The sequence below is a fragment of the Pristiophorus japonicus genome, chromosome 5, assembly GCF_044704955.1.
Source record: "Pristiophorus japonicus isolate sPriJap1 chromosome 5, sPriJap1.hap1, whole genome shotgun sequence".
Classification (NCBI taxonomy): domain Eukaryota; kingdom Metazoa; phylum Chordata; class Chondrichthyes; family Pristiophoridae; genus Pristiophorus; species Pristiophorus japonicus.
This window is the reverse complement of record NC_091981.1, coordinates 262104992-262128859: the sequence shown is the minus strand read 5'-3', so window position 1 is coordinate 262128859 and position 23868 is coordinate 262104992. Positions and strand designations below refer to the sequence as shown.

At 40.6% G+C, this 23868-nt stretch overlaps 1 protein-coding gene across 2 annotated transcripts in view; it reads right to left on the bottom strand.

Annotated features, from left to right (window-relative positions):
• The window catches only part of larp4b (La ribonucleoprotein 4B), a 134550-nt gene that overhangs the window by 45997 nt on the left and 64685 nt on the right, over window positions 1–23868 (bottom strand). For both annotated transcript variants that reach the window (XM_070881592.1, XM_070881593.1), the window contains exons 3-11: window positions 20994–21129; window positions 18771–18935; window positions 17486–17579; window positions 11297–11433; window positions 11114–11217; window positions 9852–9962; window positions 7994–8047; window positions 7686–7892; window positions 2680–2789 (exon numbers count right to left, since the gene is read on the bottom strand). In XM_070881592.1, coding sequence (XP_070737693.1) covers window positions 2680–2789; window positions 7686–7892; window positions 7994–8047; window positions 9852–9962; window positions 11114–11217; window positions 11297–11433; window positions 17486–17579; window positions 18771–18935; window positions 20994–21129 — 1118 coding nt within the window. The remainder of the gene's footprint in view (window positions 1–2679; window positions 2790–7685; window positions 7893–7993; window positions 8048–9851; window positions 9963–11113; window positions 11218–11296; window positions 11434–17485; window positions 17580–18770; window positions 18936–20993; window positions 21130–23868) is intronic.

The following is a 23868-nucleotide window of genomic DNA, read 5'->3' as shown; positions in this document are numbered from 1 at the left end:
ATCATGAGTGCGCCACCTGCTATTGGTACATGGACAGCATTTAATGCGACAGCCGAACCAAATAAGATTGGGTAGATAGTGTGGCACTGTCTGCCGGACAAGTACGCTAATTATGCACACTGACTTACTGTACATGTATATTCCTGCAAATACTGCAAAATTGCAAGATAATCTCTCCCTTTGAACACCCCATACTGAAAATACTACAGTCAAGCAGATTGCAATCTTTTCTTTTCTAGTTTTTAGCCACTGCAGACTTTATTTAGCATGCTCAATAAGGTACACTTTGTTTAAAATAACAGCAATAGATGCATTAAATACATCAGTTCAGGGCATCCCAGGTCAAATGGCAGGTCCACCCAGTTGCAAATCTGATGGCCACGAGTTGCAAGGCTGCCCGTCATTCCAACTTGCTTCCCTGAGGTAGCTCAGTTCCAGCCCATGCGATAAATGCTGAAAGGAGATGCATTCATTCCCTTTCAGAAAAATATCTGCAGACCAAATCAGTTCCTGCTCAAGTTATGCCTCGTAACTACAGTATCTCACAGCTGACTGTCCTACCATTCGGGGTACAGGATACTATAAAGTAGCACCAATAGGAGTTTTGTTTGGGGTGGGGATGGGAGTTGGGGGGGGGGGGGTAAGGAAAGACCCATTAGTTGTATTTCATTTAATAAGCTGCTCAAATGTTTTTGACTTGTTGAAAGATTGAAATGTTTTGAGCAGATTTTTTTTTAAACAAAGGATTACAAATGTCTTCCTCTTCTCTCGCCCAACTTTCCTTCCTCATTCCTGCACCATTTTGCTAATGCTTGCTGAGTGACTAGCTCCATGTGGAAGCTCCTGGCCTCTGTTCACTACTGCTACTTACTGGAACCAAAAACTCAAATGAAGAATCCTCGGGGCAAATCGGCAGCCTTGAATACTGGAAGCTATATGTACAATACCACCATATTGACCACAGCAGTGTTAAGATAGGTTTCAAGATTTTGCTTGCAGGAAAAAATGACCACATTAAGTTAAAAATGCCGTCGAGTAAGAACTACATCTTATAAAACTAAAGCAAGGTAAACATTTTAACATCTTAGAATGTTAATTACTACTTGTGGGGCAAAAAATACTGCTCAGATCTGAAACAAGTCAACTGTTGAAATGTTTTGAAACACAAGAGTGTTCGTTTGCTTGATTTCTTGTTTATGCATGAATAAGACATAAAAAGGACGCCAACCTCCTGCAATTACTCTGAAACACTGCATTTTATTATATTCATTAATGCTGCAAATGTGCATTATGTTTTGCTTCTATTGACAAGTATCCCATGGCCATATCCTTTCCTACAAGTAGAGGCAGTTCTGCCATTTTTGAAGTCAAAACAATGATTCATTTTATTTAATGTGTAATTGTATGCGTTAGGCTTATTTACCATATTGGTACCAATATACCACAAGAAAATCAACTTATTCCCAAAAATCTCCATGGTTTATGATACGATTTTCTGTTACTGTTTCAAGCTGCTCCTACCACCATCAGTGACATCTTCAACCACCAAAACTACATTACATACCTCCACTTGTTCTCCAGATACAACCCAAATATGGAAGAACAAAATACAATTGTACTTGGGAGTTTGCCCCACAGATTAAGTAGCCATTGTTTGAACATTTTACACACCCATTACTTCACTGAATACCCAAATGAAAACACTATGGGCACTATTGTTTTAATTTGCATACCCTACACAAAAGGGCTACATAGATCTTTAATCTAGAAAGCGTTTTTTTTTAAAAACAATGTTCCACACAAAAGATTCCTAATTTAACTAAAATCTTCAGTAATTCAGAATAGAACATGGTTGAGTTAAAACAATATTGGAACCATTATTCAGAAGGTTTTGAATAAAGCTCCAAATGGGGTCAGTTTTCAGACCCTTTTTACGAATCTACATAAAATGACGGATACCAAATACTCTGGCAACACAAACGGAGAGAACAGTAGAAATGACAGCTAGAAAGCTTTGCAGAATGGTTTGCACTGGTTAGCCGTTTTGGGAAAATGAAATTTAACACTTCAGAAATTTGAAACAGTGTACTCGTCAGAAAACTTTGCATCATAGTTAATGAGTAGAACTGAGTTAGAATTGAGACCTAACGAATCTGGGAGCAATAGTGGACTTATTTTCAATACCGAGACATTGTCTCAAGTTTTTACTCATTTAATAAAATGTTGGGGCGTACAGTCAGAGTAGCAGCAAACGCATCTGCAGAAATGTTGCGGCTTCGGAGTGCACGGTTGCATCACACAGAGCATTCTGTTCAGTTCAGGTCACACCATAAAAAACAAAGTATTGGTTTAAAAAAAAGCTCCCAAATATAAAGGAGCTAAGGTTTAAGGAAAGATTTGTTCATAACAATGTGTATCTAAATTAATGCATATTGCTGTACTGATCTTAAGCCATTCTTACCCAAGTTGTCTTCCTCTAAATTATCTCCTGTGGAAGGAAGCCTGTCACGGCAACTTGTAATAAAAGGTATGCAAATGCAACAGGATTTTCCTCCCCTTCTATGGAACAGCCAATTTCCTTTGTGCACTTCTCGCCAGGAACACGAAAGGCTGTACTTGCTTCCAAACTACTTTTTTTTTTTAAAAAAAACTAAAATTAACATTTCAGAAAGATCATACCTGTTTCTAGGATTATATTGCCTTAGTGAGGTCAAAGGGGCTGTAGCAGATTTGAAGTTTGGAGCTGCAGTAAATCCATTTATGAAGCCAGCATTTGGGAATGGAGATACCTGCAAAAGTATATATGCTTTTATATGCAAGTAATATTTCAATTCTTGATATATAAAAATGACAACCCAAGTACAAAAATAACATGAAAAAATCAAGTGCAATATTTATTCCACATTTGCAACTTCCAGAGAGAATGTTTTGTAGTTACATAAATTACTGTGCTCATTTTTCCATTTTAACAAAGCATCAGGAGTGGAACCGCAATCAAGTTACGTAATTTAGGCCAAGGTAAATTCCAAGTCATTCCATTCATGAAATAAAGATTTCACTATTCTTGATGTTCAATAAAAGGCAATTATGAATTTACAGTAGGGAAAATGTTGGTGCTTTCAATGGGATACTTTCTATCTTCATCTAAAACACAGAAGCCTTTGACAAATTGATGTGGCTTTGAATTTCTGAAAATCTTGAACAAATAAGTTTGCAGACATGAGCAATCTAGTGAATAGAGCTTATTTGGAATTTGAGAAAGATTTGATCACGAAGACTTTACAACAGATCAAGGCCCACTGAATAAATGACAGTTAGTTTGCTAGCTTAATTAAAAAAACAACTGACGGTGAAATGTGAAGTTATGTTGAGACAGTAATTAGCAGTATTCCACAGGAAGCTGCTCTGCATGCACGATTTACACTGTTACTAAATTTTCTGAAAATGAAGCGACAAGACCAGATGATACAGGGCATTCAAAAAGATCCGAAAGGCTATGGAATGAGAAGGATTTTAATGTCAGATAGTAGAGAAAACAGGTATATACAATGGGTAGATGTCCATTAACAAATCATTTTGGGTATCCAATCCTCAAGCAGATACATGCTCTGGGACATAGGTCAAAAAGCCACAAGGATAAATCCAGGGATACAAGTTAAGATGGAGGATTACATTGAAAAAAAAATGCTAAGGGGATATGATCCAAGTCTTGAAAATAAGATGCACATTTCTTGGAAAAACAAGTTATCGCACTCTGACTAACTGCAGAACTAGAAGGCAAGAAACAAGTTCACAAGCCTCAAGGCTAGAAATCAGAACAGAAGATGTCTAAAATAGGATCCAAGTAAAATCTATGCACACCACAATGACTTCACACCTTAAAAGAAGTACCACATAAAGTTGAAGGTTTTAAAGCCACGGGATTAAAAATGAGAACATCTTCCAAAAAAAGTAGTGCTCCATTGGGGCTATGGAAATGTCATATGAGGCAGTGGCTGATTAAAGTAGGTTTTAGTATTAGGCTTGCATTCTGAAATTTCACTCAATTATATTGGGGGATCAGATAAAGTTTCCTTGGATGCAACTGCCAATAAAACCTGATTTTTAAGCCAATGTTGAACACAAATGCGGGAAATCTTCCAGAATATGCAGATTGTGTGAACAGGATTGACTTAGTTGACCACTGGACAAGCTTTTTCCATTTTATGTTATAACCTTAATTTAAATAGATGCCCTGTGGGAACTGATCAAAACATCTACAGACAGGAATGGGAAACCCTGATCCAATAGTTGTTGTCTTCAATAATTAAGTAGTCGGATGCGGTATTTTACTTCACAACAGTTAGAATAGATCTCTTGAGGGTTCATCAGGATCTTCTATCGACTTATGTTCAAGAAATATGGTATGAAGGACAAATAGCAGACTACAGGTTGGACCTCTCTGGTCCGGCACCCTCAGGACCGGACAGAAAATTTCCCTCGGGATCGGAACAGAGAATTTTCCGAACCATGGGAGGGCACGCTTACCGGTACCAATCGACAGCACCAGGGCTTGTGTGGGTGCGTGCATGCATGCTGGCAGCCTGTGGGCAACTCACTCAGCCAATCTCTCAGATTTGACAGCCGCTCCAGCCAAATCACTAAACACACTCACTGACAGCTGCCCTCCTCTCCCTCAGACCTAACTAATGCCGAACCATGGATGTTTGTGGACCGGAGCGGTCCAACCTGTACCAGTATGTTTGATCTGTCCCATTGCATCTTTTGAACTACCCCTATTAAGGAATAAAGAAAGAAATGCGAAGAGACCTTCGTACAAAAGAAAAGGAGATACTAAATCATTTCAAGGCTGACAGGAGCTACCATTCAGAAGAGTTAACAGATCTATCATCAGATATACACAACTCCGAGATATGGATCCAACCAACTCTGGACCTTCCACTCAGGAGCCTGAAAGATGAGATGATTTAATAGCAGGACACTATTCTGTCTGCCGTGACTAGTAAGCAAAGTAATTGTGACTCAGACACGAGTATACTAGTTTGATTGCACCTTGGCAAACGGAGTGGGAATCAAACCTCTTTCCCTCTTGGTGATCAATGAAATTTAAGGTTATCTACACTGATGCAGAGCCAAAAACAAATGGAAACAGAGTGCACGAGCAGTGAAATGCTGAAGAATTTCCACATTGATCCAAGGAAAAAAATAGAACATTAAATTTAGCTCAGTTATTCTTGAAACTTCAGAATTAGAATATCTTGAAATAAATGAAGTTGAGAATGCACACTGGGATTGACTGGGATCAAAGGCAAAACAAAAAGGATAAATGGCTCACTGAACCCACTCCCTACAATACAACTACCAGATAATGGACTCTAATCAACTTAAGTCTTCCAAGATATATAGCCAGAGGTAAAATACATAACATTCTAAATTTCCTTGATCCTTTAGATCAAAAGCCTCTAATTAATAGTTAAGTTAGCTGTCTTCATGTTCTACAAAGAAAGGCAAGTTGCATTGCTTGACGATGGAGCTTTACTTTTTGCACCTATAACCAAAGAAAATTCGAGCTATCCGAATATGTTATCTGAAGTAGTTTTCATTAATAGTGCAACATCCATCTTGGTTTAGTATTCAGCATTAGCCTACCAGCAAACCAACTGCAGTTCTACCTTGAAATAAAGTAAATAGAAATGCAGTATTAAATTACGTGTTATCTGGATAGTCTTCATCTGTTCTCATCCAGCAACATGGCAGATGCCACATGGGCACTCATGGCTACCAACACCAGTCAAAACTCTGATTTCTGCTGGTGAATCAATTAACTGTGGTCATGCATTGAATAGGACTTTGACATCAAAAACAAAATAAGGTTCTCTCATATTTTGATTGGGCTTTTATATCTCCAGTATCCAGCATGATGGGCATCTGCCCCTCATTCTAGCAGACCTGAAGATAAAAAAAAGTTGCAGCTGGAGTATTTCAGCATACCATTTCCCAAATTTGCAATTGAAATTAACCTGGAGACAATCCTAGTTTTAAATCATTCTCATCTAGTGCAGATAAAAGCTGCTTGGTTAACATTGGTGTCAATGTATATATATATATTTTTTTAACAAGATATTAGGAAACTAGGGCATTTTCCACCCAGACAGCAAATATGACAACTAGCCAAAAATTTGCTAAAACACCCAGCCATTTTCTATCTCAGAACCACCTTCTCCCCCCCATCTCTTCCTCCTACCCGCCCCCCTCCCCACCCCAACACACCCAAATCCCCATGTTTTCACACCTGATGCAGTAACACAAAATAAACTATATAGAAGACGTGCATTTATATAGCACCTTTCACGACCACCGGACGTCTCAATGCGATTTACAGCCGGTGAAGTACTTTTGGAGCGTAGTCAATATTGTAATGTGGGAGACACGGCCGCCAATTTTGCACACAGGCTTCCACAAACAGCAATGATGATAATGACCAGATAATCTGTTTTAATCTGTTGATTGAGGGATAAATATTGGCCAGGACACTGGGGATAACTCCCCTGCTCCTCTTCGAAATAGTGCCATGGGATCTTTCACACCCACCTGAGTGTATAGACAGGGCCTCGGTAATAACATCTCATCCGAAAGACGGCACCTCCGACAGTGCAGCACTCCCTCAACACTGCACTGGAGTATCAACCCAGATTTATGTGCTCAAATCCCTGGAGTGGGACTTGAACCCACAACCTTCTGACTCAAAGGTGAGTGTGCTACCCACTAAGCCACAGCTGGCACACAAGGGAAGAAATGAAAGCCGGCAGCAGCTCCCAAGGGATTAAAAAAAAATAGTATTTATGCCTACACTGCAGTTCATTTTGGCCCAAAATTTGGCTGCCGTGACAAGCAAGGTGAATGCGCAACATTTGCACGATAAGTTGTGAGACACCCAAAAATCCCGAGCTTAGCCAGATATAGTCATGTACTAATATACTGCCATTGAATGGTGAGATGCAAGTTTTATTCACTTGCTTTACATAAATGGGTACCCAAGCTCAAATCAGGCAACTAATAGAAAGACTCAGTCTGTGCTTCTGCCCCTCCCCCAAGATGAGTCATCCCTGTACTTGCTCGTATCTGGTTCTGAGCTGAATTGCCAGAAGTTTGGATGGAGGCCATCTGCGCAGAGGAAATGCTGCATAGAACGGGCGAGTTAAAACAATTGAGGGCATTAAAAAATATTCTTTGATTACAGAGCAGCACTGGCAGAGACCTGGGCGTAAGTTGCCTGTCCCCAACCTTCAGTTAGTGAATAATACGAGCATAAAGAGGAGGAAATAACTCTCAAAATATAAATGCTGAAGTCATATGGGTGACTGATCAGTTCTGTACTAAGTGAATCAAAACACACAATTACCCAGATGCTCCTTCCTATGGAAATTTTAAAGGATACAAGTGTCCAAATAATTCTCTCTAATGTGTCTCAATTTATAAAAGCAGAAATTAGAGGTCATAGTTTCCAAGAAGTGATTCAGTTACCATTTTCAAAATCTTTTAGTTGCCAAGTGTAAAAGGCACAATAAATTTGAGAATTCTAAAAGTTTAGTAATTATACAATTTGCATCCCATCAATATAGTTAGATCAACTTTAAATGAAGAAATGATCAATAGTTTGAAAATTCCAATTGCATCATACTTACCAATGTCGGATCCAGGTAGCTATGGGTTGTAGACCAAGACTGAGGAGTAAGAAGGCTATAAAGTGGAAACTGCTGTTGGGGGCTGTATATCGGAGGCACATAAAATGATGTGTACCTCTGTTGAGTGTATAGGTTCATATCAAGAGGTCTGTAACCATTCTTTGGTAGAAAAGTATTGATAGCCATTGGCTTTGCTTTTATCCTTGCCTGTAAAAAAAATAAGTCCCAGATTCAAATTTAGACCCGACACTACATTGAACAGAAGAATCAAGGAAATAATTCAGTGTTAAATAGTATCCAAATTCTACCTTTATAGGCTTCCCCTGGAAGGTTTTTACTTCTTCTCGAAGATATCTGTAAGCCTGACCAAAGTAAGTGACAAGTTAGAACACAATAAACTGATCACTCATGTTGTAACACTACACATGTGGTGCATGATCAATAAACGACAAATGGACACTCGTCTTCAGTTAAAATGGCAGCTCTGCTGTGGTCGCAGGAATGCTACTCCACTTGAATTAGTAAGTTTAAAGTCAGCATATTGAAAATTAGCATTGCAAAGTTGGCATTACAGCCACAAACAATTCAAGACATAAATTACTCTCAGTGGAAGCAGTTTTTCTGTGCAGAGGAAAACTCTTTCTCAGAACACTGCTATCAAGTGTTCAATTCCTGTTCAGTAGATAAGGGCTGTATGTAGAATCTCTGCCCTTCAAATACATTCAATTGAGAATGAACAACCAAAAAACATTTTCTTTAAAAGTTTTGCTATCAGCTTTTAGAAAAAAGTCCTGTTACTTCAAGAAAAAAAATTAAGCAGAAATTTTAACGAAGAAAAAAAACTGGCTGAGTTAACGAGATACATTCACAATAGAAAGTCTCAGCATACTCTACTGAAAACAGTCATTCAACTAGGATACGCCAATGATCATGTGTTCTCAAGCATCAACTCAGTTTTGACTGACATATTTAGGAAACCCATAACCGGTCTCCACAAATCCCACATCATACATACTATTTGAATATTCAAAATTGAAATTTCAGAGAATTAGACCTGAAAAACCCCTTATAAATGGTGGAGATGGAAAGAGAAGACCAACTATTATCACATTTGCAGGTAGTTTATTCAAGTTGAACAAGAATTGTTAACATTTTAATTTACAAAAGGTTTTATTGCTACAGCTTTTAGGACAATTTTCTTTGTGCTTCAGGTGAAGGCTATTAATCCCAGGAAATTGAAGACTTTCCATTTCAAGCACCCAGTGTCAACACTCCCAGGATTAAGCACAGCAGAGTTAGAGGCAGAGCAAAGTGTCCTTCATTCTGTCTCAGTGACTCATCCCCAAGAGCACCCTCTACTGCACCAGTGTAGTATTACCCCCCTTCCAATTTTTTGCACAGCCATTCTGTGGCTTCTCTGAATTAGTAGTGTTGTGCTGTAGACTTGTACCCAACTGAATCAAAACCACCCAAATGTATTCTACATACAATCCTTACCAACCCAGATGACTTTCATGTCATCAATCTGGGCTCAATTTGGACCCCCGTCCCAGAAGTGAAAGGTTGTGTCTGACCCAGTGCACCAGTTTACAAGACAACCAAGAAAATACTTGCATTTCTAACTTCCTTCACAACCACCGGATGTCCCATAGCACTTGACCCAATGAAGTACTTTTTGAGGTGCCGTCAGTTGTGACGTAGGAAACACGACAGTCAATATGCACCCAGCAATTATCCACAAACAGCAATGTGATAATGGCCACATAATCGGTTTTAGTGAGGTTGATTGAGGGATAATTGGATAAGAGGGATAACTGCCCTGCTCTTCAAAATAGTGCCATGGGATCTTGCGTCCACATGTGGGGGTGGATGGGGCCTCGGTTTAACATATCACCCGAAAAACAGCATCTCCCACACTGCAACACTGCCTCAGCACTGCACTGGAGTGCCGGCCTAGTTTTTGAGTGGGGGACTTGAATCCACAACCTTCTGATTGAGGCGAGCGTGCTATCCACTGAGCCACAGCTGATAACAGAAGTTAGTGCTGTACTGAAAGTTTGTGCAGAGGTACAACTGATTTAAGCACAAGTATTGAAATTGCTAAAGAAAAATTCCTGTATACATTTTCACAATTTCCAAAATCTTGGTAAGCATAAGAGGCTTTACCTGTTGTGCATCGGTCTCTGATTCAAAGGTGATAAACCAGTTGTCATTGTAGGCAAACTCACAACTCATGAACTTCGGGAAATTTTCTCCTTTGAAGAGTGCTTCTACCTCCTGGAAAAAAAAAAGTTAGCTTGCTGATTATGTTACATACAGATTTCATACTGGCAGCTTCGAACTGTAATGTAATCCAAGTAGAAGACACAGTTTAACTACCTTTTAATCCCAACCACTCCGGAGAAGTAGAGATAGCCTGCACTTAGCACTACCCCTGCACTGATTTCCTACTTTAATTCATGTGCCGTGGAGCACTAACTAAATCAATAGTGAAGCATTTTACAAGGTTACACAAGTTAACATGGTTACATGGTTCCATAACATAGGAGAGTTGACAGGTTTTCACAGCAGTAATAATGATGAGCATTTTTTTTGTACTGTTACCCTGTTGGGTTAACTTGTTCCAAAACAATTTAGGACCGAAAATCCAAATTCTTTGAGGTAATGTCTTCAGTTCTGGTCTAAGGGACTGCTCTGTGATTTAAGCTAATAGTGAATTAGCTAATACTGTTACCTGGCGAGAAAAGGAAATGCATCTTTCAAATTAGGAAAAAAACATGTCTAACCTAAAAAGTGAGCAATCTTTAAATCTCCCACACAAGAATTTTACTCTGCAGTTTACCTACAAGAGTTTTGTTCAAATTAGACCTTCAAATATTATTTACTGGGGTTGGCTACTGCACTAGAACATCTGGAACAAGCTGATAGATTACTGTATTGATCCCATAACAAGTGGAATTGCCTCTTCCCACTTTGACTAAAATGTTATGGAATATGCACTAGCCTGAAGGCAGCCTTTATTCTCCCCATACCCAGCAGGAAAAATTTGCCCAGATGCAATTTATTTCTTTAAAAACTCAGGCACATTCGTACTGCAGTAATTGCATAAATTTAGCAGTGATCCTGGATTCTTCTCGCGGACCTTGTAGCAAGAGGTCAGCACTATGGAGCCTGCGGACTAAAGAGTTGGATCTTGATCTAGTGCATCAGCTCGAGTTCCTGTGTATTGGCTATGGTGCTAATGTTCCTGAGGATCTTTCTTGCAAGAATTATGCTGAACCTGCTTGCCAGTCATTGTACCCCATCTTGCACAAACCTCTGGACCATTTGATAGTGTTTGACGATGCATTATTTGTTGACATTTTTGTAAAATTCAACTGAAAAATTTAGTTATTTTAAATTAGTGTCTGGTTTTGCTCAATTCTTACCTCAATAGGTGTCGACTCTGGTACTTCTCGTAGAATTACAATGCAGCGGTTTTGATTTGGCCTGACTTTTTCTCCCTTCTCATCCACTTGGACCAAAGGCAATGCTAAATGAATTACAGGATATTTTCAGCAACAGTTCTCTTCAAAATACTGCTTTTGACATTTTATGCAATACATACTTACATCTCAGAACTTCAATAATCAGGTCTACATCTGTGCTCAGTTTCTTCACATGGTCAAGGTTTGCTACAGTCAGTATTGGCACATACTGGTCACTATCCATTTGGGAGACCAGATACATATCAGTGGCCAGATTTTCTCTGCAAAAAAAATTACATTCGATGTAAACAACTAAAATTTCAATTAGATTTGCACCTAATTCCAAGCTTGACGTTAAAGTATACACATTTTAAGGAGTTGTTCCAAGTTTTGAGTGCCTAAATGCCTACTTAATATAGAATCATAGAAATTTACAGCATGGAAGGAGGCCATTTCGGCCCATCGTGTCTGCGCCAGCCGACAAAGAACTATCTAGCCTCATCCCACTTTGCAGCTCTTGGCTCGTAGCCTTGTAAGTTACGGCACTTCAAGTGCATATCCAAGTACTTTTTAAATGTGAGGGTTTCTGCCTCCACCACCCTCAGGCAGTGCTGTCCCACCACCCTCTGGATGAAAAGATTTCCCCTCAAAACTTCCTAAACATAACATAAGAAATAGGAAAAGGAGTAGGCCATGCGGTCCCTCGAGCCAGTTCCGCTATACAATATCATGGCTGATCTGATCATGGACTCCGCTCCACTTCCTCGCCCGTTCCCCATAACCCCTTATCGTTTAAGAAACTGAATAAATTTAAGACAGAAATAGACAATGTCCCAGCTTCCACAGCTGAAGCAGCAAATTGCATAGATTTACAATCCTAAGAAATTTCTCCCCATCTGTTTTAAATGGGCGGTCCCTTATTCGAAGATCATGCCCTCTAGCTCTCGTCTCCCACATCAGTGGAAACTTCCTCTTCGCATCCACCTCGTCAAGCCTCCTCAATCTTATACATTAAGATCACCTCTGAGTCTTCTGAATTCCAATGAGTAGAGGCCCAACCTACTCAACCTTTACTCATAAGTCAACCCCCTCATCCCCAGAACCTAGTGAACCTTCTCTGAACTGCCTCCAAAGCAAGTATTATCCTTTTGTGAATATGAAAACCAAAACTGCATGCAATATTCCAGTTGTGGCCTCACCAATACCTTATATAGCTGTAGCAAGACTTCCCTGCTTTTATACTCCATCCCCTTTGCAATAAAGGCCAAGATACCATTGGCTTTCCTGATCACTTGCTGTACCTGCATACTATCCTTTTGCGTTTCATATACACGTACTCCCAGGTCCCGCTGTACTGTGGCACTTTTCAATCTTTTTCCATTTAAATTATAACTCGCTCTTTGATTTTTTTTGTGCCAAAGTGCATGATCTCACACTTTCCAACATTGTACTCCATCTGCCAAATTTTTGCCCACTCACTTAGCCTGTCTATGTCCTTTCGCAGATTTTGTTTCCTCCTCACACATTGCTTTTCCTCCCATCGTTGTATAGTCAGCAAACTTGGCTACATTACACTCGGTCTCTTCTTCCAAGTCGTTAATATAGATTGTAAATAGTTGGGGTCCTAGCACTGATCCCTGTGGCACCCCACGAGTTACTGGTTGTTAACCAACCAGAGAATGAACCATTTATCTCAACTCTGGCTACCACAGAAAACAATCCTCTATGCATGCTAATATATTACCCCCAACCCCTTAATGTACTTTAAATCTATTCCCCCTGGTCGTTGACCCCGCTAAGAGAAATAGGTCCTTCTTATCCACTATCTTGGCCCCTCAACGTTATACATTATTCTCCCTTCAGTTTCCTCTGTTCCAAATAAAATAATCCGCAGCCTATCCAATCTTTCCTTGTAGCTAAAATTCCCCAGTCCTGACGACATCCTTGTAAATCTCCTCCTGTACACACTCCAGTGCAATTAATCTTTCTTGTAATGTGACGACCAGACGGCACACAGTACTCCAGTTGCGGCTTAACCAGTGTTTTATATAGTTCAAGCATAACCTCACTGCTGTTGTATTCTATTCCTCGGCTAATAAATGCAAGTATTCTGTATGCATTCTTAACCACTTTATCTACCTGGCTTGCTACCTTCAGGGATCTGTGGACATACACTCCAAGGTCCTTCTACACTGGTGTTGTACTAGTTAATGTGTATTCCCTTGCCTTGGCCTTGTTAGCCCTCCCCAAATGCATTACCTCACACTTCAGGATTGAATTCTATTTATCACTGTTCTGCCCACCTCACCAGTTCATTGATATCTTTCTGCAGTTTATAGCTTTCATTATCAACCACAGCGCCAATTTTTATATCAGCAGCAAACTTTTTAATCACCCCCTACATTCAAGTCTAAATCATTGCTATAATACCACAAAAAACAAGGGACCTAATACTGAGCCCTGCAGAACCCCACTGGAAACAGCCTTCCAGCCACAAAAACAATCGACCATTACCCTCTGCTTCCTACCTCAGCCGATTTTAAATCCAAATTGCCACTTTGTCCTGGATCCCATGGGCTATTGCTTTCGTGACCAGTCTGCCTTTTGGACCTTATCAAAAGCCTTGCTAAAATCCATGTACACTATATCAAATGCACTACCCTCATCCACCCTCCTCAAAAAATCCCATCAAGTTAGTCAGACACGACCTTCCCTTAAACAAATCCATGCTGACTGACCTTGATTAATCTGTCTCTTTCTAAATGAAGATATGTTCCAATAAGCTAACACATTAACTTTTCAAAGTAGAGGAGAAACACTGCTCCACTGACTGGATGGTAGTTAAAGATGCAACTTACTCAGCCATACAGACCAGAAATTTGCATGATCAATTCCTGGTTAGCTCAACTGAACCAAGATAGAAATTGGGCACAATTAGCCTCAGTGTCCTCAGGAGGATAAAGAACATAAAAAAAAAGACGACAATATACAGCTCCTCGAACCTGCTCTACCATTCAATATCATGGCTGATCATCAACCAACTCCTCTTTCCCGCCCAATCTTCATATGCTTGGATTCCCCTAGAGTCCAAAAATCTATCTATCTCAGCCGTGAATATACTCAACGACTCAGCACCCACAGCCCTTTGGGTTAGAGAACGCCGAAGATTCACAATCCTGAGTGAAGAAATTCCTCCTCATCTCGGTCATAAAGACCCTACCAGTAATCCTGAAACTATGCTCCCTATTTCTAGAAACTCCAGCCAGCATCTAACCTGTCAATCCACTTAAGAATCCTCATCCATTCTGCACAATCTATCATAGGATAGCCCTCATCCAGGAATCAATCTAGTGAACCTTCGTTGCACCATCTCCAAGGCAAGTATATCTTTCCTTAGATATGATCAAAACTGTGCATTGTACTCTAGGTGTGGTCTCACCAAGGGCCTGATACAATTGTAGCAAGACTTCCTTACTCTTGTACTCCAACCCCTTGCAATAATGGCCAACATTCCATTTGCCTTCCGTATTGCTCGCTGTACCTGAATGCTAGCTATCTGTGTTTCTTGCACGAGGAATCTTTCCAACATTTAAAAGCTTTTCACCATTTAAAAATACGGTTTTTCTATTCTTTCTCCCAAAGTGAATAACCTCTCATTTCCCTACATTATACTCCATCTGCCACCTTACTGGCCACTCACTTAGTTTCTGTACCCCTTTGCAGACTTTTGTCATCTTCCAAAATTCTATAGATTAGAGAACAGTTCCTGCAGATTGGAGGGTGGAAAATGTAACCCCACTATGTTTAAAAAAAAGAGGGAGAGAGAAAACAGGGAACATCATCAGTAGTAGGGAAAATGCTGGCGACTATTATAAAAGGATGTGATAACGGCACACTTAGATAATATCAACGGGATTAAACAAAGTTCATGGATTTATGAAAGGAAAACCTACTGGAGTTTTTTTTTGAGGATGTAACTGATAGAGGTTAGTGTGCAAAATTAAAGCACATAGGACTGGGGGTAATGTACCAGCATGGATTGAAAATTGGTTAACTGATAGGAAACAGTAGAAATATATATATAATATATATATAATATTTCCAAGTTTGCTGATGACAAAACTAGGTGGGATTGTGAGTTGTGAGGATGCAGCAAAGACACTGCTAGGCGATTTAGATAGGTTGAGTGGGTGGGAAAACACATGGCAGATGCAGTATAACGTGGATAAATGTGAAGTTTGGTAGGAAAAGCATAAGTATTATTTAAATGGTGATGGCTTGGGAAGTATCGATGTAGAGGGACCTGGGTGTCCTTGTACACCAGTCATTGAAAGCAAACATGCAGGTGCAGCCAGGAGTTAGGAAGGCAAATGGTATGTTGGCCTTCATTGCAAGAGGATGAGAGTACAAGAGCAAGGATGTCTTACTAGTTTTATACAGGGCCTTGGTGAGACGGCACCTGGAGTAGTGTGCACAGTTTTGATCTCCTTACCCAAGAAAGGATTATACTTGCCATGGAGGGAGTGCAGCGAAGGTTCAGCAGACTGATTTCTGGGATGACAGGACTGTCATATGAGGAGAGATTGGGTCGACTAGGCCGGTATTCACTAGAGTTTAGAAGAATGAGAAGGGATCTCATCGAAACGTATAAAATTCTGACTGGGTTGGATAGACTGGATGCGGGGAGGATGTTTCCCCTGGCTGGGAAGTCTAGAACAACGGGTCACAGTCTCAGGATACAGGGTAGGAAATTTAGGACCGAGATGAGGAGAAATATTTTCACTCAAGAGGATGGTGAACCTGTGGAACTCTACCATAGAAGGCTGTGGAGGCCAAGTCACTGAATAGATTTAAGAGGGAAATAGATAGATTTCTAGAAACAAAAAGGCATCAAGGGGTATGGGGAAAAAGCAGGAATATGGTTTTGAGTTAGAGGATCAGCCATGATCATATTGAATGGCAGTGCTGACTCAAAGGGCCAAATGGCCTACTACTGCTCCTATTTTCTATGTTTCTATGTTTCTCTCAGCTTTGCGTCCTCACAACTTGCTTCCCCACCTATCTTTGTATCGTCTGCAAGCTTGGATAACATTCTGTCCCTTCATCTAGGTCATTTAGATTGTAAATAGCTGTGGCCCTAGTACTGATCCTTGCGGCTCTCCACTAGTTACAGCCTGCCAACCTGAAAGACCCGTTTATCCCTACTCTGTTTTCTGTCCATTACCCAATCCTCTATCCATGCTAATTTATTACTCCCAACCCCATAAGCCCTTATATTGTGTGGCATCTTATTGAATGCCTTTTGGAAATCCAAATACTACATACTTTGGTTCCCCTTTAGCTACCCTGCTAGTTACATCCTCAAAAAACGAAAAATTATGTCAAACATGATTTCCCTTTCATAAAACCATGTTGATTCTGCCTAATCATGTTATGATTTTCTAAGTACCCTGATACCACTTCCTTAACAATGGATTCCAACATTTCCCTGACAACTGCTGTCAGGCTAACTGGCCTGTAAGTTCACCGTTTTCTCTCTCCCTCCTTTTTTGAATAGCGGTGTTACACTTGCTGTCCAATAAACCCGATGGAACACATGCATGTAGAATTCAGGTGAAAGATGGACTCTTAAGCTGTGATGCTTTGCACCAAAGAATGTACTGATACCCATGGACCACTAAGAGCTGGATCTTCAGTACATGGTGTTTCCTGTGTATTGGCTGTGGTGCTAATGTTTGCCAGCAAGATGCATTTCTGAAGATCTTACTTACACAAACTTTGCTGGACTTGCTAGCCAGTTATTTCTGCACCATCCCTCCCTCCCGCCTCCCACCCCCCACCCCACCCCCCCAACTCGCAGTAACTTCTGGATCCCATTTCTTTGATAGCTTTTTAAGATCTATAAACTTGATGATTTATTTGGTTCACGTATGCCAACTCCTCTATTTGTCCATAATCAATGTTGGATGACCAAGGCATGCAGACACAAGTTGATTTCTTGCAGTTTAGAATTTTTCATTAATTTATTTATTTTGTATGCTGAATTTGTGCAGTAGTTTTGCAATACTGAAAACATGGTCTGTTTTTGGAAACGGGGCAGGGGAGAGAGGGGAGGAGGAGAAAGAGATTCTTATATTCATTCTCAATCTGATAAGAAAACCATTTTGATCAAAAACCTTTAAAGATGTGTATTGACAGCATTAAACATCAAGTCCAAATGGTTAATCTATATTGAAAAGCATTTAAATCTGCAATAGAGATGAAATAAAATTCATCTTTATATGTTTAAATGACAGGAAAAAAACTACACAAAAACTACAACTATGGACTCACCGAGACAAACAGAACTCCAGTGTCTTTTTCAGCACCTCTCGAAGGTCTTCTTGACCAACTGTCTGCTGTTCCAATAGAGACTGATCTCCTCCCCCTACAAACCAAAAGAATAGTTTCTCCAGGAAAAATGCACTTGTACATTACCGATCCAATAGTGTGCATCTTATGAATCTCTCTCACCCAGATTGCACAGCAGTGTCTTTCATTGTTCGACTTTCATTGATGGCAAACAGGTAAATTATATTAGTGTAGCAGCCAATCTCCCAAAATTAATTTACAAGTTTAAATCCTGCTAGAAGAATCCCAATATAGCAACTTGTGTATGCAAGATGTGTCAGTTACAAGATGGGTGAGAAGGAGGGAATTTTACCTCACATCTAACTCAAGATCCTGACAAATGCCCTAGAGGAAAATGTATAAAAAGAGAACAAAGTCTGCAGTGAAGATAACTAACATTTAAATATATGGTCAAACAATCAACTATAATGGGCAATACTAACTCAATAGGAGAATAATGCATGATAGCCCAGACTACTGTCTGCACATTGATACATTGTCAATATGTGGAAAACAAAATGACCAAAAACAGATTGATGTTCCGACGTATCATAGCATTCTACATCAAGATGAAAACCTCCAAAAAGTTGCAGTTCACATAGCAGTACACATTTACACATTTTAGACAGTGATCCAGGACTGAAATATTCAATCAAAATGCTCAAAATCCTAAAATTACTGAAAATATTTAAGCTGTATTGACATTAGAATTAATTCTCAGGTTAATGTAGGATCACACTGGGCCCTGAAGTGACATACTAAAGTGCCGAAGGAAATGTGCAAATAATCCCAAAAACTCAACAACTCGAAACTCACCAACACATCCATGCACACAATGACTTCATACTATTGTCAGCACCAAAAAAACTTCTTTCAAAAGGTCAATTTAGACTATAACCTGGCAAGAACAAATTTAAGCCCAACTATGTTGTGCAAATAATTGACATATGGAATAAATTACCAAGGATGCCATTGAAGCAAATGTGTTCCATGCATTCCTTATACTGTTCATTTTGGTTCAAAGTGAACATAAACAGACGTGCTAGCAAATCATAGAAATCCATTGCCCATTAAAATTGCCAAAATCACAATTGAAGACAGATGGCAGAGTTATTCCAACTGGCATGTGATTCATGAGAAATGCAAACCACGTAATATGACACATGCTTTTGTGAAATGAACCCAAGAGAATCACTTTGATAATTAAACTGCAGTGCTTTTATTTTACCTGTCTGTCTGGTACCGTGCATTGTCTCATACTCTGAATAGAAAGAGTCAGAGCACTGGAGTGTTACAGCATCCAGATCTGGTTGATCAGAGGAAGGAACTGTCAGAGGGGACTCCTGTGATGGATTTTGAAATGACTTGCCAGCATCACCATTGGCCTCAAATCCTGCCAAACGCAGAGCAGTATGATTTTTTTTAAAAAATAGTAAGTTACATCACTGAGTAAAAATACAATTTTTTACGATTCACTCTTCATTCCCGCCGCCCCAAAATGCTTGACAGTTCATAGAATCATACAGCACAGTAGGCCATTTGGCACATCATATGTCTATGCCAGCTCTTTGAAGAGCTATCCATTCAGTCCTACTACCCTGCAAATTACTCCTTTCAAGTATATAGCCAATTCCCATTTTGAAAAAGTTACTATTTAATATGCTGCCATCATCCTTTCAGGCAGTGCATTCCAAATCATAACTCTCTGCTTAAGCAAAAATCTTATCTCTCCTCTGGCTTTTTTTGCCAATTATGTTAAATGTCTCCTCTGGTTGCTGACCCTCCTGCCAGTGGAAATAGTTTCTCCCAATCTACTCTAGCAAAACCCCTCAATTTTGAGCATTACAATTAAATCTCCTCCTTTGCTCGAAGGATATACTTGCCTTGGAAGGGGTGCACAAAGGTTCACTAGATTAATTCCTGGGATTAGAGGGTTGTCCTGTGAGGAGAGATTGAGCCTATATTCTCGAATTCAGAAGTGATCTAATTTCAAGGTACAGCATTTTTTTTTTTAAAAAAGAGGGTTTGACAGGGTAGATGCAGAGAGGCTATTTCCCCTCGCTTGAAAGTCTAGAACTAGGGATCACAGTCTCGGGATAATTTAGGACCGAAATGGAGATTTTTTTTTTTTCCAGTTGAAGAGTTGTGAATCTTTGGATTTCTGTATGCTAGAGTGCAGTGGCTACCAAGATGAATATATTCAAGACTGAAAAAGATGGGTTTTTGGGCACTAGAGGAATCGAGGGATATGGGCGTGAAAGTGAGGTTGATGTAGATCTTACTGAATGGCATTAAAGGCTAGAGGGGCTGTATGGCCTCCCTCTTGCTCCTATTTCATATGTTCCTTTTGCAAGATAATCCCAGTTTCTCCAGTCTCTCCACATTTGATCCAAAATACTATGGGACTTACAATTTGTGGGCCCAGCAGACTATCACTCATTTTCATTTCTGCCACTGGGAAAGCACTGAAACGGTCAGAATCAAAGTCAGTATTAAATAACCATCTGCACGGCAACCAATGGTGCAGCGAAGAAAATCGGAGCTGTGCAAGAGGCCAGAATTCTGTGGAATTCGCTGCCTTAGAGAGCTGTGGAAGCTGAGACATTGAATACATTTAAGACAGAGATAGACAGTTTCTTAACTGATAAGGGGTTCTGGGGAGCAGGCAGGGAAGCGGACCAGAGTCCATTATTGGATCAGCCATGATCGTATTAAATGGCGGAGCAGGATCGAGGGGCCATATGGCCTACCCCTGCTCCTATGTCTTATGTTCTTATCGAAATGAAGGAGCGTAGAGATCCGACGGATGTTGGGCTGGAGGAGATTAGAGATAGGAGGGGTGAGGCCATGGAGGAATTTGAAAACTAGGATGAGAATTGTAAAATCAAAGCATCGCCAATGTTGGTTAGTGAGCACATGGGTGATGGGTGAATGGGGCTTGGTGCTAGTTAGGATACAGGCCGCAGGATTTTGGAAGAGCTCAAGTTTACGATGGGTGCAAGGTGGGAGGCTGGCCGGAAGAGCATTGGAATAGTCGAATTTAGAGGCAACAAGGGTATAGATATAGGTCTCAGCAGCAGGTGTGCTGAGGCGATGGGGGGTGGGGGAGAAAGGAGACTATGAAGGTGATATGGGGGTCAGAGGCTCATCTTGGGGTCAAAGAGGGTGCCATGGTTGTGAACAGTCTGGTTCAGCCTCAGTGGGACAGAGTCGGTAGCTAAGGAACGGAGTTTGTGTCGGGGATCAAAAACAATGGTTTCGGTATTCCCAATATTTAGTTGGAGGAAACTTCTGCTCATCTAATGCTGGAAGCTTGACAAGCAGTGACAACTCAGAGGTTAGTTTTTTTTTAAAAACGATACCAGCTGGCCATGTGAGTACATAGGTCTGAATGAGAATTTGTTTGTTTTATTTTAAAACAAAGAAAAAAAATCACGAGAGAATTCCATACCTTCTGGGCAAGTATCAGGAGTCCCCAATTGTTCTTCCCAAGTTTCACAGGCATTGCTAGCAGCAGCATCCAGATTTAGCACGTGATTTGCCCATACTTTGGCATTAGGATTCAGCTCTGAAACCTTGGCCGACTCCTACCAAAACAAAAAAAGTTCCACTTAAAAACTCATGCAGATTACTTTCAAAAACATTTTAATAAAGCATATTTAGGAGGTCAAATCTTCTCATATTGAACACTAAATCTACAATCTTACAGCAAATGTTGTAATTATTAAATTGTGCACAAAACAATGTTATAGTACTCATTTGACAATATTAAAATATTTTAAACTGAACACAACTTGCGTTTATATTGGTACCTTAAAAGCAGGAAAGCAAGTGACAGACACCAAGCCTTAGTCGGAGATGTGACTAGAAGTTTGGTTGAAGAAACAGGTTCAGAAGACAGAGGGGAAAAGCATCAATGGACAGAGCTCTACAGGGTAGGGCTGAGGCACCTTAAGGGTCTGCCAATGAACCAGACAAGATGAATACAGCAGACAAGGCTAATTACCCCGTTCTTTCTATGCCAACTCTTTGAGATCCCAATCCAGCCCTATTGCTCTTTGACTGTATATTCCTCTGCCCAAGGAGTGTTTCAAGCAGAGACCAATGCATGTTAAGGAAAGAACATCTGAGGCAAATAAATAAAATACCAACTTGTATTTACATAGCGCCTTTAACGTAGTAAACCGTCCCAAGGCACTTCACATCAGTGATACAAGACAAAACAGATAAATTTGACACCGAGCCACAAAAGAAGAAATTAAGGCAGATGACAAAAAGCTTGTTTAGAGGTATATTTTAAGGAGCACCTTAAAAGAAAGAAAGACAGGTAGAGAGGCAGAAGGGTTTAGGGAGGGAGTTTCAGCGCTTAGGAGGCATGGCCACCGAAGGTTAAGCAGTTATAGGACTCTATTTTCCCCAGTGACAGCGCCCTTTTTTTGGCTCAAGTTAAAAAAAAAATCATGGTTTCCCCAGTTTGCACCATCGTAACTCAGTTAACAATGATTTTTTTTTTAAAGAAGGTTTTTCTTTTCCAGCCAAAGTGGGTGTAACCTGCCACCCACACCAATTCTGGCCATTTAGGCAAGTTTGGCAAGCTGAGAGTTACTCTAGTTCTGTTAAGGCCAGCGTATGTGGCCTCTGCAGAAACAGAGTTAAAGAAATTGGCACAGCTAAGTGCAGCAGATGCCTGGACAACAGCAGCAGCAGGAAAGGTATGATAGAGGAGGGCCGGGGGGGGGGGGGGGGGGGGGGGGGGGGGAAAGAGGGGGAAGAGCCTTTCGGGTATAGTTGGGTGTGGGGATCAGGAGGGAGGAGGCCATCTGACCAGGGCTAGGGGCGGGAGTGTGCACCAGCAAGCCCTTCGGCTTCAACTCGGGGAGCCAAGCCCTTCAAGCCTGGGCGAGGGACCGGCTTTAATAATTGGGAGACAAATTGCTGCAATATATTTTGTGTTTAAGTTGATGCAATGTATTTAATGTGTTTTTAAATTGATGCAATGTGTTTTAATGTGCTGGGAGCTGGCTGTACGTTTCACTTTTCAGCCTCAGCTCGCATTGTGTCGTTGGTTACCGTGGCAACCCGATCTTTTTGACACAGATCAACACTCCAACACCAAAACTAAAGGACAGGTTGGGCCATGCCAAAAAGAAAAAATCCAATGGGGAAACTTAGAACATTGTTTGGCGTACTTGGGGGCCCCCCAAAAATGGGCACAACTCTTCAAGTATGCCAAAAAAGCGCTTTGGGGAAAATGGCACCCATAATAAGGGATGTTCAAGAGGCCAGAATTTGAGGAGCATAGACATCTTGTGGGGTTGTGAGGCTGAAAAAGATTTAGAGATAGGGAGGGGCAAGGCCATGGAGTGATTTGTAAACAAGGATGAGAATTTTGAAATCAAGGCACTGTTTAATCAGAAGCTAATGTAGGTCAGAAAGCACAGGGTGATGGGTGATCGTGACTTGGTGCGAGTTAGTACACAGGTTGCTGAGTTTTGGATGGCCTCAAGTTTACGTAGTGTAGAATGTGGGAGGCCGGCCAGGAGTGAGTTGGAGTAGTCAAGTCGAGGTAAAGGCATAAATGAGGGTTTCAGCAGAAGAGCTGAGGCAGGGGCGGAGGTGGGCAATGTTACGGAGGTGGAAGTAGGCGGTTTTAGTTGTACCGCGGATATGTGGCTGGAAACACATTTCACGCAAAGCATTCCATGCGCTAATAAACTTGTGTGAAGAACTTTTTTCTAAATTCTCTTCTCACTTATACTCCTCACCGACTCTCCAACTAAAGGAAAATAGTCGTTCACATCAAAACTTCTGTTTTACAATAAACTCAAATCTGCTCTTGGCTTTCTCCACTTCAGTGTCTCAATGTTTCAAGTCTCATCTCTTAACTTCCCTGGTAATACCATAAGCTATTCAAGGCTTGAATTTGTTTTCGACAATGGAGCATCCAAAATAATATGAATAGCCGCCACTAAAATCCAATAAAGAATTCAAAAGGAAATTATTTACTTCAGGAGTAGTGCAAATGTGGAACTCACTACCACACTGCGTGGTCGAGGCAAGAAGTACAGATGCATTTAAGGGGAAATTAGATAAGGGAGACAGCATGAGGACTTGTTGATAGGGTGAGATGAAGTAAGGTGGGGGAGACTTGTGGGGAGCATAAACACAAGCATGGGATGAAAGGTTCGTTTCTATGTGGTATGCAGCACTCCCTATGCCCAAATCAATCATACTTCATTTGTTGCTCACACAGATCCAGCAATCACCTCCAAGTACATCACTTCCAACTCTGCCATTCCAAGAAACACTCAGTGGGAGTAAAGGAG